We start from the raw sequence: 14,675 nt of genomic DNA, 5'->3' as shown, positions 1-14,675 counted from the left end.
CACACACCGACCGAGGAGGAGGAGGAGGAGGAGGAGGAGACAAACACGACTCCGATACCCAGACGAGTCAACAACAAACACCACTGGGCTTTCAGGGAAAGAGCCCACGGGGCTCAGAGACACGCGGCGAGGAAAGGGCTCGTTCATTATCATTATCATTATCACACTCTCACACACACACACACACACACACTCACACTCACACACGCACACACACACACAGAGAGAAGCAGTGAGATTGTGTTTGAGCCTCTCGTGTGTCATTTAATTTTGTTCAAAAAGTAATTAATTTAAGTACACTTACAGCTGTTCTGAAGACTCTCCTAACATCTGGATGGGGCTACTGCACGATGACGATTCTCAAGTTGCAACTGTGTATTCGCTGAATCCATTTGCACGAAACATCTGTCCCTGCTCAGATATTCATGCGTTGAAAACTAAAGAGAAACGGATTGCAAACATTTTTCACCGTGAAGTGGACAAAAATGCTTTGTCCTCCAGATGTTAGAGGAGCCTTCAAGGATTCTCAGGATACCTTCAGAACAACAGTATTGCTGAACGTACTTAAATAATAGTAATGCATGAGAGTCAACCACATGAGGACTGCCTGCCAGTTATTGACAGCACACACTTCTACGTTTTAACATTTAAACGTCTGCGGTCGTGTGACGAGGAAGCCTGTGCTGAAGATCTACACACTACGTCACACTATTAACCTCACTGTAATGCATGTTCATGTTCCACCAGATAATATTATATAACTGATACAAAGAAGCATGTTTGGATTGTATATCCTCCATTCAGCCCTGGCTTTTACAGCAGACACATACTTTTTTTTTTGGTTAAATAACGTAGCTTTCCCAGTAAAAACTGCATTTGTATTTATGATCATGTCAAATGTTCTCTTTCTTTACGACCGAAGAAAGTTTTCTCTAATGCAACAGGCACAAAACAGATCAACAGTGATGAAATGAGAGGTACAAGATGACAACCCATTTATTTAGTAATACATTCTGCAAACTAGAAATTTTATTCAAACTTCAAAGGCTAAAAAAAAAAATGAAAGAAAAGGAGGGAAAAGGAGGGGAGAAAATGTAAGGAGCAGGGAGAGAAATGCATCAATTCACAAGCAAGGAATGCAATTTGTTCAATCGACAACACAAATAGTACAATTTAGTTCAGGGAACAAAGCTTTTTTTTTAAACATTTTCTTTTTTTTTTCTGCCATTCCTTTGGAGCTAGAACATAATACAAAATATACAGTTATTGAACTTTGTAAAATCACTCACAAGAGGCCTTTGAGAAGCATTTGAATGGACATCGACAATACTTATCTACAGCACTCTAAAGCTACTCTTGAATGTAATCATAAATATAGCAGACGTGAACGCATGTATGCACGTGTTGAATGCGTACGAGGTTACCATGTTAAAACACTTGCATTAGTTCAGAAGTATGACATCATCTGCAGTGAACAAAATTAAATAAGCTTTAAAAGACCGAGATTCAATAAGGTAACACTGGAGAGGAGAGGGGAGGGGGGGGGGGGGGGGGGGGGGGCACATACACAAACCAGCGATGGTTGAAAAAAAGTTGTACCATGTGACAACCAGGACAAAGTCACTCTGTCGATAGATTAAGTACCCTAACATGGGGATCGTTTTGAATCTACTGGAGCAGCGTTGCTCCTCCTCATAGTGTTTACTTGAACAAGTACTTTAGGGGGCAAGAGGGGGGGGGGCAACATGAGACTGGGTAAGGCAAATCGGTGAGCTTATTTATGAGCTGAAAAAAGGTCAGCGAAGTGAGGCTCAGGTCGCCCCCGCGAGGGGACAAATAAACCACAACTGCTCGAGGGGGGGGGTGGGGGGGGGGGGGGGGGGGGGGGTCACACAGTAAACGCCACAACTGAGGTACATCAATATGTACAAGAGGGGCGCGAGCGTTTCAAATCTCTTCGTCGTCTGCCAGGTAGTCCTCCGTACAACAATAGACCGGATGCAATCCAGGCAACCAAAGGTAACTCTGTAAATAGCTTTAGAATCTGGTTTTTTTTTCTTTGTTTTTCTACAATAACAATTTCTGATAAAAAGCTGATTATACAGACGATCAGTGCAGATGACTTTTGTCATGTAGTCACTTCTCACACACACACACACACACACACACACACCACACGTTTCTAAAACCCTGAACTCTCGATACAATTCTAGATTTGAGCGACGGAGACGGAGACGAATCGGTGGAATCACCCGGGTGAGCGCTCTGAGGGTGAGCGTATACGACAAGGCCAATAGTGTTACTAGTTTCTAGAATATGTCGTCGTTTGCGGTGGCCGCTAAAAATCGTTACTCGTTTTGTCAACGTCAGCACAATTCAGTCACGCACTGCACATGAGCGTATCGGCGTCAACGTCCTACGTTCAGGGGGAGGAGCACGAGACTGAAGGCTTCCATTCTGAACGCTACACAACACTGAAACTATTCCTAGAAAAGTTATGAGGTATTTTAGTTAATAACAAATCAAAACAGAATAAAGAATAGACGCTCGGGATCTTTTTTTTTTGTTGTTGTTCATTTTTTGAAGGGAATGCAGGACTAACAGGGACGCCATAGACATTATACATAATGTGACAACTCACAGCGACGCCACTGTCAATATCTGTTAACATTGCAGCGACAGCAATATTGAATATTAAAAAGGTAATTTTGAGATTTTGCATTCTGTGGCTTGGCGTTAACCAGCTTCAGGTAAGGGCCGCCGTCCTGAATCGTAAATCTCTAGAGCAACGCAGGACAGTGGAGGGAAGCGGGGACATCGACATGGAAGCGGGGACATCGACGGCCTCGAAAAAAGGGCAAAGAAATATTGTTTGTTCCTTATTAAAGCGCAAAGAAGAAAATTGCGTGAAATGTTGCTTTAAGAGTCATCAACACCTCCCGGGTTTGCAATTAGCAGCTTGGCGCTGAAAACTGATGAAACATTTAGTGCACTCACTAAACAAATAGTCAAAATATTAAAAATAAAAAAAGGCATTTTCATACAGAAATCTTTCCCTCAAACATACGGAATAAACTGAAGATGTGAGCACGGTCTGTAATGGTGATAGAAATATAAAACTGTCATTTTAAACCAAAAGAAGTGAGTTAAACAATGTTTGTACGGGGGGTTTTTTGTTGTATTTTAATTTTTTGTTTTTTATGTGGGGTAATATTCAAGTAAAACCCCATTTTTTTTTACACACACACACACACACACACACACACACACACACACACACACACACACACACACACACACACACACACACACACACACACACACACACACACACACACACACACACACGACTGTGTTGTTATTCATGCCGGTTGTTTAAAAGGTACCCTGTGGAGTTTCTCCTGTAAACACACAGTGAGGTTTACATTCAACATTTCTTCCCAAGATGCAATGCGTCTCTAAGGCCTAACGAACACGTTCATCGCTGCTCCAAAGATCTTCAACGGCTCTTTTCTGTTTGAAAACGTGAACTTTCTGCGTTAGACGCTCGCGGTCTTATCTTATCGTCTTTCGTGGCTCTTTACCGCGACGCCAACTGTGGATAGAAACATGACCGCCTCCTGCAGTCACGTTCTCCCTCGTCATCACGTTCTGGCAGAGGGAGGAGCCACACATCAAAGCACTACTCTACAGCTGACCCGCGTTTCAAAGCTCCACAGAGTACCTTTAACGGCCGGAAATCTCTCGGTTAACGTCACTCTGACAGTTTGACAGCTCTGCACTCCTTTATATTCTTACTTCTTGTGATATAGACATCCCACTTTTTTTTTTTTTTTTTTTGAGTGTCTTTGGTCTTTTTTTTTTCTTTTTTTTTGCCACAAAAGCATATTAGAAAGCAGCACATTTAAGATTAAAGTCTGTGTTTCGTAACGATTTCATAATTTGCAACCAGCAGAAACCTAAACGCGGTGAAATAGTTAGGATTGTCATTTCGATAAATGAAGAGTTACAAATGTTGCACTTTTGAATTATTGTGTATTTTGTTAATGAAACAGTTCAAACCCTAAGTGTCGATTAGAGGAACACTGAAGTGATTACGGGGAAATATTCAACTAAACCCTCCCAAGACAAACCACCACCACATTCTGTCCACGGCAAAAAACTAACTCAAGCGACATGATTTATTCCTTGAAAGTTTAAGTCAAAAATATATACATACATTAAATTTCCAACAATGCAATTTTAGACCAAAAAAAAAAAAAAAAATGGCAGAAAATAAATCTGAAATAAAACCATTTCTCTTTAAGAAATATATCTACTGTGAGTGTGTGTTAAATACAGATTTAGTTCAGGATTATTCATCTTTTCAAGGGGGGGGCAATTCACTAAAAGAACAAAAAGAAACAACCCACAGGTCATACGCTATAGCAGCAGACTGTATTGTGCTGTGGCTTGTGGTGCTGTGGGGTGGAGGGGTTGGTGGGGGGATGGGGGGGGATAAAAAGGTGCTATAAAACCATGAGAACTCATTGCAGCTAGCAGATTTGTTCTTGGTTTGAATGTCCAGCTGAAGACCACGTGAGGAATAAAAACGGTGAGTGTTAAAGAGTCGACATCCTGTACGTTGTGTCCTACGCTCAAGACTGGTAACCGGTGATCTTCTGTAAAAATAGTCAGTGATTAATCCGTTCACATCAGTCAGAATACCAGATGTTAAAAAAAAAAAAAAAAAAGGTAGAAGCTAAAAAAAAATCTATCTGTACCACAAAAAAAACAACAAAAAAAACACGGATTCTCATGGAAAAAAGAAACTTGGCATAGGCTGTCATAAAGCTGAAACAAGTGATTATAAATCATATGGCGCCCACAGTGGGCACTGGTAACAATATATGTTTAGAAACTGATATTTAAATATGACACAATCCATGTGTAGGCTAGTCTAGACACACCGTGGGTTAAGTGAACTACTTGTGTCGTCTCAGGTTACTGTACAGCTCCGATATATAGCTTGAAGTTGTTCAAACAGCATAACAGCATGTAAACTCTGTTATCCAAAGCGTTTTGGAATAAGAAGTAGTGAAAAGCTTATGTTGGGTTGATATGGAACACATGGCTGAAAACAAGGTCAGACAATGGGGAAGCATTGGGAGAGCAGGGTCCCTTAAACTCCAGGCTGGTCTGTGGTCTGAACCGCCGTAGCTAGTTTACATTAGAGTTGCACACACAGATCTGCCTTTACACCGACGCGCGCGCGCACACACACACACACACACACACACACACACACACACACACACACACACACACACACACACACACACACACACACACACACACACACACACACACACACACACACACACACACACACACACACAGACAGACACGAGCACCCACTCACGCTCGCAGGTATCTATTTGCGTGTTAACAGGTCTTTTTTTTTCTTTTTTCCTCTTCATCAAATGACTCGAAGAAATGAACAAAAATAAAAAAAGATTATTCGTCACTTCAAACTTCCAAAATGACTGAGAAACACTTTGCCATTATTATTTGAGCATGTAGAGAAAACCACTTACAAAAATAAAATACAAAAAAAAAAAAAAAAAAAAAAAGCACAGGGAAAAAAATAATTAGGATTTAAATGGTTTGATATAGAGAGCTTACTGTGCTGTCAACTATACAATTTACCCGTTTTTTTTTGTTGATTTTTTTTAAAGGAGCTTAGACAAACTAAAAAAAAAAAAAAAAAAAAAGGGGAAAAGTAAAAGCGCAGAGACATTGTGCCTGGAGGACAAGCAGTAATATTCACTGAATAGACTTTTGTTACAATTCCAGAAGAGCAGGAAAAGGCAGATAGTGCATAAAAGATTCTCTTTTTCATTTCTTTCATTTTTTTAACTTAAAATCAAGCTGCATTAAATACAGGCTGTTTGTACAGGACAATTGCACTTCACAAAAACAGAAATATACAAACACACACAAGGAAATGTGAATCAAATTAATTACAGCAAAAAAAAAATTAAAAAAAATCAAAAAAAATCTTACTACTTAAGCTGATTATTTAAGAAAAAGAAAGAAAACCTTGAGGACTCAATTGTTATGGATTACTTTAGAGGAGAGTATTAAAGTGGGTGAACATAAAAAGGGGGAGACAAGAGGGTGGGGATCCTGAACTCCAGAGTGGACTGGTGCTGCACTATTCCAGGTTTGTGTGCATGCAACTCCTCTTCTTCTTCTTCCTCCTCCTCCTCCTCCTCCTCCTCCTCCTCCTCCTCCTCCTCCTCCTCCCATGAAATTCCCTTCTTAGAAACCAAAAGCTCAGAGTAACGGAGAGACAGACTGCTGAGCTGAGCTGCTGTGGGTCTTGAGAGGATGGTGGTTTGTAAACTCTATGCTGTGTTAGTGGTAGGAGGTTGTGTTACCACATGTCGTCTGTGGACGCAGAGTCCTTGATAAGAGAGGAGAGGAAGGAAAAACCCTTCAGACTGGCTCTACACCCATGATATCTCTATCAAGAGCTGGACAGGTTTAAGCATGGAGGACACAAGATGAAAATCACCCAGGACTTGATTCTTGGATGTCTCCACCATACAGATGACCTGGAGACGACGTGTCATTTGCCACGGGTTATGGATATTACAAAGAAAAACTACAACACTTTGCTTTTCAATGAATCTTTTGTCATACAAATCATGCCAGGGTGCATTGAAAAGTCAAAAATGTGTCAAATGAGAAAAACTGTGAACACCGGTGAAGGCGTCTCACATTTTTCCAGATCGGCAAAACTACAAACATTTGCTGAGCACCAACACGGATGAATCTGTGAGGGAATAAGCGTTTCCTGTAGCTGTAGTAGATCGTATCCAATCGCATCAATTCCTGGGAGTTCTCCCACTTAAAACTTTAATTCACATCACATCAGCGTAATCTTTTGGAACCCAGTATTTGGAGCTTGAGAAACATAAGGTGAGCCAGATTTAGCAGCCTACATGTGTTATTTGAGGGGTGGTCCTATTGGCTAGAAGGTTTGATCGGTGGTCTACGATCCGAAGAGGCGGGTTTGGGATCGGTTACCGATATCAAAAAAGGACTTTGATATCGGTAGTGGGGAGCGTCGTAAACCTGATCTGGACATCCGTTATGTAGGACTGATCTGTCTGAGACCAACCTACTCAGAACGCCACTACACTTCAAGTTAAGGTCTACAAGCAAAGCAGACAAAGAGGTTATAAAGAACTTTAAGGAACAGTTCAAAATTAACTATGGAATTGTAACTTTCTGCCAAACAAACCCATCTGAATGCTGAATTCAGATATTTTGTACTTACTTCATACCTTTAAAAATGAAGCAACGCAAAATAAACTTTATTCAGTTTATAAAACTCTAATTATAATCCTGTGTATCAAGTCCCTACTCAGGTTTTGATTTGTCTCAAATTAGATTTCTTCCCCTATTTAAAATGTATATATAAATAAAAGGACAACAGCTCATCGGGATTGAAGGACATATTACTGGAAGTCTCTGTCGTGTAAATGGGATTATTCGGCCATTACCTCACTAGAAATAATGCATAAATACCTACAACAGAACTCTAAGGTTGCTAACAGAAAGACAAAAGTATTGGACTGACCTACTGACAACTACCACTGTATGCAGTCATTGTGTTCATGACTACATCTTGCATCCTTTCTTATAAAAAAGTAACATTAGTAACAAGGTGTACTTCCATTTTCCTGATGAATTATTACGCTGCCTCTGTGACCGTTTCGTGTGGTGCTAACACGAGTATATAATGGGCTATTAGGGTTTCTCGTCACAAATGTACCTCTGTGGTCACGAGGGTTCAACGTCTCACAGACTCGGCGTAACGTGTGACGGTCTCGTCTGAAGAATTAAGAGCGAGAATGAGCCGGATGGATACATCCGACCCCAGCAGCCAGGCCCGACTCAATCAGAGCAACAGGAGGAAGAGATGACGACGATGAGGAGACGTCACTAGAGGCATAATGTCTGTGGACATAACGTTTGACGTGCCGTCAAGCTTCTACGCTGACGATGAACGAGGACAAATACAGACGCATTCTTTAAGAGAACCTGGTGGGACGGAACAAATAGCAGAGGAACGTTCTGTGCTTTAAAAACACCATCACGGTGCACTACAGGAGCACCGGTGCTGTCACACTTCAATCTCTTCACGGCCTCCACCCTTCCCTGCTTGACCAAGTTGGAGCAAATCTGGCTGCATGTGGATAATATCCAGATGTCCGTAGATGATGAGGAATATATTCGTCCTAGAAAAAACTGAAACTGCAAATGCCGCAAAAAAGGTGATTCAAATGACTGCTCACTCAAAAAAAAAAGAAAAAAGGGTTGAATATAGTTACAAATACCGTATGTGATGTCTATGAGTCACGTTGAATATGTTTGCAAATATTTCTATTAACTTTCTCCGTGGAACGCTTTGTGTCCGTTTAGCCCATTATGTATTCAGGCTGCACCACATAAGGAAGAGGAAGCCAAGGGGCCCCGACGGCTTTCTGAAGGAAACCCTTATTCTCATAAAAAAAAAAATACCTCAACGTGTGAAAGTATTCAAAAGTCCATCTTCATACAAACATAAAACACTGAAACAAAAGTGCCAATTTTCCCTGTCAAGGACAAGACGACGTGCTCAACGACCCAGGGAGCTGTTCTGATGAAAGCTCATTATATCTGAGAGGACGAGGGCGACGGCTTTGTGGTCCGTCTGTATACAAAGGAATGATGAGCAGTGTTTCTTTTTCTGAACCAGTGAGAGAGAGAGAGAGTGCAGGTTTTTATTCCAGCCGCACAAATACCAGACAAGTTCTCTTATTAGCTCTCCCCTCTTTGATTTAAAGAGCATCATTATGGAAATCAGCTCATGTTGTATGAAACGGAGCCTTTTTGGCATAGGACCCACAATGCAATTGTGGTCTTTTGTAAAAAAAAACAACTAAAAGTTATGTTTTAACTCGGACTATTTAAGGGAAGGAATCAGACGCGCTTCTGCTGCTGTCAGCCATACACAAAACTGTAGTATTAGAACAATATAATGGTGCTTTTATCAACTTTCGGTTTTTCCGATTCCCTTAAACTAGACGTCGTCGCTGAGCCCGTCAGTAACCTCATTTTATCTGACTGCTTTTTGAGTACATTAGACTTGGCAACAAGCCTATTTCCCAGTTCATCTTGTTGAATACTAATGACATGCGTAACATCGTTTTACATCAGCTGGTCACAGGTCAAAAAAAAGCATGCATGTACCAATCCAAGCACATGTACAGGGAGTCAAAAAGACAAGTTGGCATACTTACTGTGTCATCACTTCGGTAGGGGTTGAGTTTGTTGTACACTGCTTCAATAACACTTCGTCTAAGGGGAAGAAAAAGTAAAAATATGCATTATAATATCTAATAAAACATGGCTTTATTTTTCATTAAAATGATTAAACTGACACGGTTATCGACTGTAACCACAAAGCTCACTCACTTGCTTGCCAGCTCTCCTCCGGGGGGGAGGTTAGGGATGCTCTCAGACGCTAACGTTCGCATAACATGGACCAAATCCGGGACACCTTCATCCCCCTGCTTTTTAATAATCTCTGTTGGAAAACAAAATGATATTTGGATCATTTCACAAGAAAATACAAGAGTGTTTCTAAAAAAAAGAAGAAAAAAAAAGATGGATGTGTGGAATTATTATTATTCTCTGGATACACAACATCTACAGTATTACATGTATGTCAATCCAGGAAGAGTGACACCTCCTCTGTTGCTCTTGCTGAGGGTTTTTTTGGGCAGTTTTTCCCTCATCTGCATCGAGGGTCTACAGAGGCTCCCTGACCTTGTGATAGAAAGTCTAAAGGCTCCGTAATGTAAAGCTTAAAAGGGAGTGGGAACCGTTTTTAGACTCATGGCCAACTACTGTTCCCAGAGAAGACAAGCATTAACCAGAAGGGTTTCATAGATGGCCTCCAATTTGAAAATACGTCTCATTCTTTCACAACCACTTCTCCTCAACACGTAACTGACTGTGCTTGATATTGTAAAAGGCCGACTTAAGATCTGTGCTCAAAAAGTTCAATGTAATTGATTGTTGTGTATTGTTAACATAAACTCTCAGGCTTACTTGATGACAAATAAACGAAACATTTCATTTAACAAAATGAGCCAAAGTCGTCAACAGCGTCGAGGGTTCCTCTCTTCTTCTCAGCTGACACTTCCAGTGAATGTCAGGTAGTGCTGGCCGGTAAACCGGTTCAACCAGTAAACCGGTTTTAATTTCCCGTAGGATATTACATTTTCATACACCAGCATAGCCAAAACAACTGCCGTCGCTCTTCAACAGGAAGCAAAATAAATTGTTCGCCGCGATGAGCGCTACGGTCGGAGCTAGTTGTCGTAAGTGTATTGAGAGGGACCCCTAAGTTATGGTTATAACACAACAATTAATAACCCACAACTAACGCTCTTTAACAGGGCAAAACACCACGACACAACAGTTTTGTGACACATAAACAATTTGTGACACTAATAATTGTACATTTATCAAATTTCACCGCCGAACGCCATGCTGGGTAGAGCTCGCTAGCTAGCCCGGTAGTACAAGTCTGCTAACAACAAAGAGACTTCTGCTTTTTTGGGTATTTTGGTTAGACACATATGCAACGCTGATTACCGTGTACTATGTGTGGTATTTGTTATAAATGTACGTTTTGGTACATAGAAGGTGATAAAAAGCTGTACAGGGAGGGACTTAGGACCCAGGGGAATGTAGGTGAAGGAAACAGGAAGTGACGGAAGACACGCCACGCAAACAGCTGTTCACCGCTCCCTGGCCGGTTGGCCGGCAGGTTCTTGTGTTAAAAATGTCCGCTTAATAATTAAACGCTTGATAAAATAATTTTCGGCGTTGACTAATTAATGCGTTAACGTGGGAACAAAAATACAGTGATATACCGTGAAACCGCCAGAATATTACAAAATACCGTGATACACATTTTTGGTCTTACCGCCCAGCACTAATGTCAGGTAATGTTTTCCTTAAAAGAACCGGCCTAGAACTAAAAAGCATTTTGAATGAAAACAAAGCTACGGCTGTAGAGACTGAATGTGAAGTCTTTACGTTGGTAATATCCCAGGTTCTATTGTGGTCCACTAACCCAAAATATGATTTTCTTTTTTCTCTCCTACCTTCTACTCTGCCCTCCAGATATTTATCCAGCTCAGCCTCCCGTTTCACTGCTTCTGGAGATACCTTTGGTGCCCCAGGAAAGCAGATTAACACAACACTCATATTGTCTCGGCTTCCCTGTGAAAACACAAAGAACAAACACAGAGGTCATGTAAATAAACCGTGTTACCATAACAGACAAGTGTGTAACAAAATGTCTATGTAGTTTTTGTGGACATACCTTGTACAAGCAGGTGTCAACAATTTCATTGCTGACTCTTTCAAGATCATCGGTCACCTCTAGCCTTGACCTGACAAAGTCACACAGTTCCTCATTGGCCATGACATCCCAGATGCCATCACAAGCTAGAATAATGAACTCATCTTCGCCCTCGCATCTCTCTATTGCATACACCTCGGGCTCCGGGGACACCAGCTGCTCCGTCGGACCTTTTCCATGCACACACTTGTAGTCGAAGTCTCCCAAAGCCCGAGACACAGCTAGAGACCCATTAACTCGCTGGATCATGACTGAGCCACCGGCATTCTGGATCCTTTCCTTCTCCAAAGGGTTGCTGGGTTTGTGATCCTGCGTGAAGAAGTGCACAGCTCCGCCCCGGCTGAGGATTCCCCGCGAGTCGCCGCAGTTGATGAAGTAGATATGGCTCGGAGCGATCATCACTCCCACTGCAGTGGAACCACTGCGGTCCACGCCGTGCTTTTTCTCGGAGATGGTTCGCATGTGTTCATCGATCTGCAGAAACCCCGTGCGGATCCCGTTCTTCACGCTGTCTACGGAGGGGTCCTCCTGCAAAGCACTCTGGAAGTCTGAGTTGCTGGTGATGTGCTCCAGCAGGTGCTCACAGCAGTACTTGGCCACCTGAGAGCCAGCATGCCCATCATAAACAGCAAAGAATGACCAGGGGTCGAGGCCATGAGGCAGGCCAATAACTGCTGTGTGTGCATCTTCCATCTCTACTCGCCAGCCCTGCATGCTACTCAGCCCATACTTCAGATCGTTGCCCTCACCACGGGAATTGTATTTTTCCATCTTTGGTTTGTCCAGAAATGCACCCATCGTGTCTCACTTAAGACCTGCAGCACAAGTGAAAACAAAAGCATCCATTTACAAGATATGACAGAAATGTAGTGTTTACTAATGCAGCCAATCATGTAAGGAATTTGTGGCAATATTCAGTTTATGATCAAGTACAATGGCATACTTTTATAGTAAATAAACAAAAAAACACATACTGGATATCTAGTGGTAAACGGAAAAACACAATGTCTTTTATCAATGGGATTAAAACAAATAGCACATATTCCATTCATATGTGGCACAAGATTAGCATGCTGGAGCTGGGTTTAGGACCCCTGCCCTTATCTAAAAATAGTAAAACCGTGTAAACATTTTGGCTACTTATTAGGAGCCCTGCCTGCTGATGTGGATCAGATTGAAACGCCCTTCAACCCCTGCCTGATCAAGCGTAACATTGACTGTAGTTAGTGTAACGCAATGCAAGTTCTTTATTGTACTTTGAATAACGTTACAACGCTAGGCACCATCTATCTGACCTTCGCAATGCCTGACACTTCGCCATACTAGCTACTCAGGTTAATATGAGTTAAAGCTATCGTTACATGACTGCAGAGCGAACGCCAGCTAACCGACTGACCAGTTACTCGATAACCACCACATAACAATGTCTGGAGATCTGGCAAATCAAACATTAACGCTACCGTTGTGATACGCCTATTTACGACATGGACCTGCTCAACGAGAAAGCCTTTGCTATTATGCTAGATCAACGGGAAATGTTAAAGTTAGCTCTGTAGCATGTCCAGACCACAACCCAGATAAACAAACAACATTGCCTAGTTGTGGGCCTTGACCCTTGTCCTCGACAGCTAACTTTGACAGGCCTCCCTCTGCCATGGTTTGCTAACATTGTATAAAGGCAAGGAAAGCCCTCGGCCTTGCTAACGTATCATCGCTAGCATTAAATGCTAAAATAGCTAGGATAGCTAAACTACACTTGCTAGTTTAGAAGTAAACACTTTATGACTTACCAAATGTCCGAAATACCAGTTGACAGCAACGGAAACTGCGAAGGTGACAAGGACCGAACAGCCTCAGTTCGCACCAGAGAGGGTACACCGACGAAACTAGGGGGTCTGCGACGGTTTAGCTAGGCTAGCTAGCCAGTTAGCTAGCAATAAGCAGTCGTCACTCGAGACTCATATAAATTGTGGAATTGCGGAGGTCCCTCTTTGCGTGCGCCCGTGATGCATTACATTATCTCAGCTGGCGATCTTGAGTATATTTTCACAGATTTTCGTGGGAATTTATGGACCGGAATTTTGTGTGGTCAAGCCAGGGGGAAGCTGAAACGTCTGTCCCAGCCTCTCCACTAGACAGCTTGACAGCTTGCTAGCTAACGTTAGCTTCTGAGGAGCACGGAGCGAGCCCCCAGGAACAGCGCTGCGCTGTGATGCGATTCTGGCGTAGTGGCTGCTCTGGGTAATTACAACTTCCGGGATCATCACGTGACGCACTCTGGGCCATTTTTCCCATACACAATCATTGGAACAGGACCAGCTGTAAAATGGCGAATACATTTTCCTACATTTTTATGAACGTCACAGCCCCCCCGAAAATTACTCTTAAATTTTTCGAATTTGATCTATTCAGTCCAATAAAGTCTAGAAGAGCTGCGTGATTAAATTATTTAATTCCATTCGTGTGTACGGGAAACCAACAGGAAGTCAGCCGACCGTGGAAGGACGGTTTTATTATACATCCAGCGACTTAATTCGCTCAGTGAGCAACTTAGAATAAATGGGGCGCAATCGTTGACCGCGGTATGCAGTTATTGTCAATGCATCTATGGCACAGTTCTTGAGAGAAAGGACCCGGATGTTGCAGGTTGCGTCCTCGAAAAAATGACATCATCTCTGTAGAGTAGTGGCTGCTCAGGCTGGACCACAGCAGGCATGTAGCCAATGCAGAATATAGGCTCCCAAATCTGATATTCAGCTTGAATTTGTACACTGGATGGTTTTAAAGGACGCATGAATTCAAACGTATATTTGTCACATACGTGTAATATTTGTATGACAGTATTGAGCAGTTTAATATATTTTGTAATATGTAAAAAGAAGGGTCCCCATGTTAAGGCATTGTCTAGGCGCCAATATTGATAACCTGCCCTTGTTATTCAGTACTTTTTGGGTAATTGAAGTCCACATACACAGTCTTTAAATTAACCACTGTGTGTATTTTTTTTAAATTTGAGAATGTAAACTTTTCTAGCTTACTAAATGCTCAGATTCCCAGTAAAAGTAAAGAGGACATGTCCTTAGTGTGGTAGCTGCTAACGAGCAATGTCATGAATGATCACGGTGTTCTGAATTTGAAAAGGATTCTGTAAATCTATGCTGCATAAGACCTGCACCAATAGAGACAAAAAAATGAATGGCCT

The 14,675-nt window shown here is 41.9% G+C and overlaps 1 protein-coding gene across 1 annotated transcript; it reads right to left on the bottom strand.

The window, feature by feature from the left end:
* Window positions 1-978: 978 nt before the first annotated feature.
* ppm1aa (protein phosphatase, Mg2+/Mn2+ dependent, 1Aa) lies at window positions 979-13,634 on the bottom strand. Its single transcript, XM_068726414.1, has 6 exons — window positions 13,264-13,634; window positions 11,435-12,288; window positions 11,214-11,331; window positions 9,511-9,622; window positions 9,336-9,393; window positions 979-6,448 (listed from the first exon to the last, which is right to left on the bottom strand). Exons 2-6 carry the CDS (start codon window positions 12,269-12,271, stop codon window positions 6,419-6,421), a joined length of 1,155 nt encoding a protein of 384 aa, XP_068582515.1. The 5' UTR covers window positions 12,272-12,288; window positions 13,264-13,634; the 3' UTR covers window positions 979-6,418.
* Window positions 13,635-14,675: the final 1,041 nt, after the last annotated feature.

Source organism: Cebidichthys violaceus, unplaced genomic scaffold, assembly GCF_023349555.1.
Source record: "Cebidichthys violaceus isolate CVI_PGR_0920_01 unplaced genomic scaffold, fCebVio1.0.p SCAF_39, whole genome shotgun sequence".
NCBI lineage: Eukaryota > Metazoa > Chordata > Actinopteri > Perciformes > Stichaeidae > Cebidichthys > Cebidichthys violaceus.
This window is presented reverse-complemented; position numbering and strand designations above follow the sequence as displayed.

What these genes read in the sequence shown, in the direction of transcription:
- ppm1aa (XM_068726414.1), bottom strand. Translation starts at nt 12,271, where the DNA reads ATGGGTGCATTTCTGGACAAACCAAAGATGGAAAAATACAATTCCCGT. An exon ending in TCTGGAGGGCAGAGTAGAAG is followed by an intron (nt 9,623 to 11,213) that starts GTAGGAGAGAAA and finishes GTTTTCCAACAG; the next exon opens with AGATTATTAAAAAGCAGGGG. An exon ending in CCTACCGAAGTGATGACACA is followed by an intron (nt 6,449 to 9,335) that starts GTAAGTATGCCA and finishes TCTCTTATCAAG; the next exon opens with GACTCTGCGTCCACAGACGA.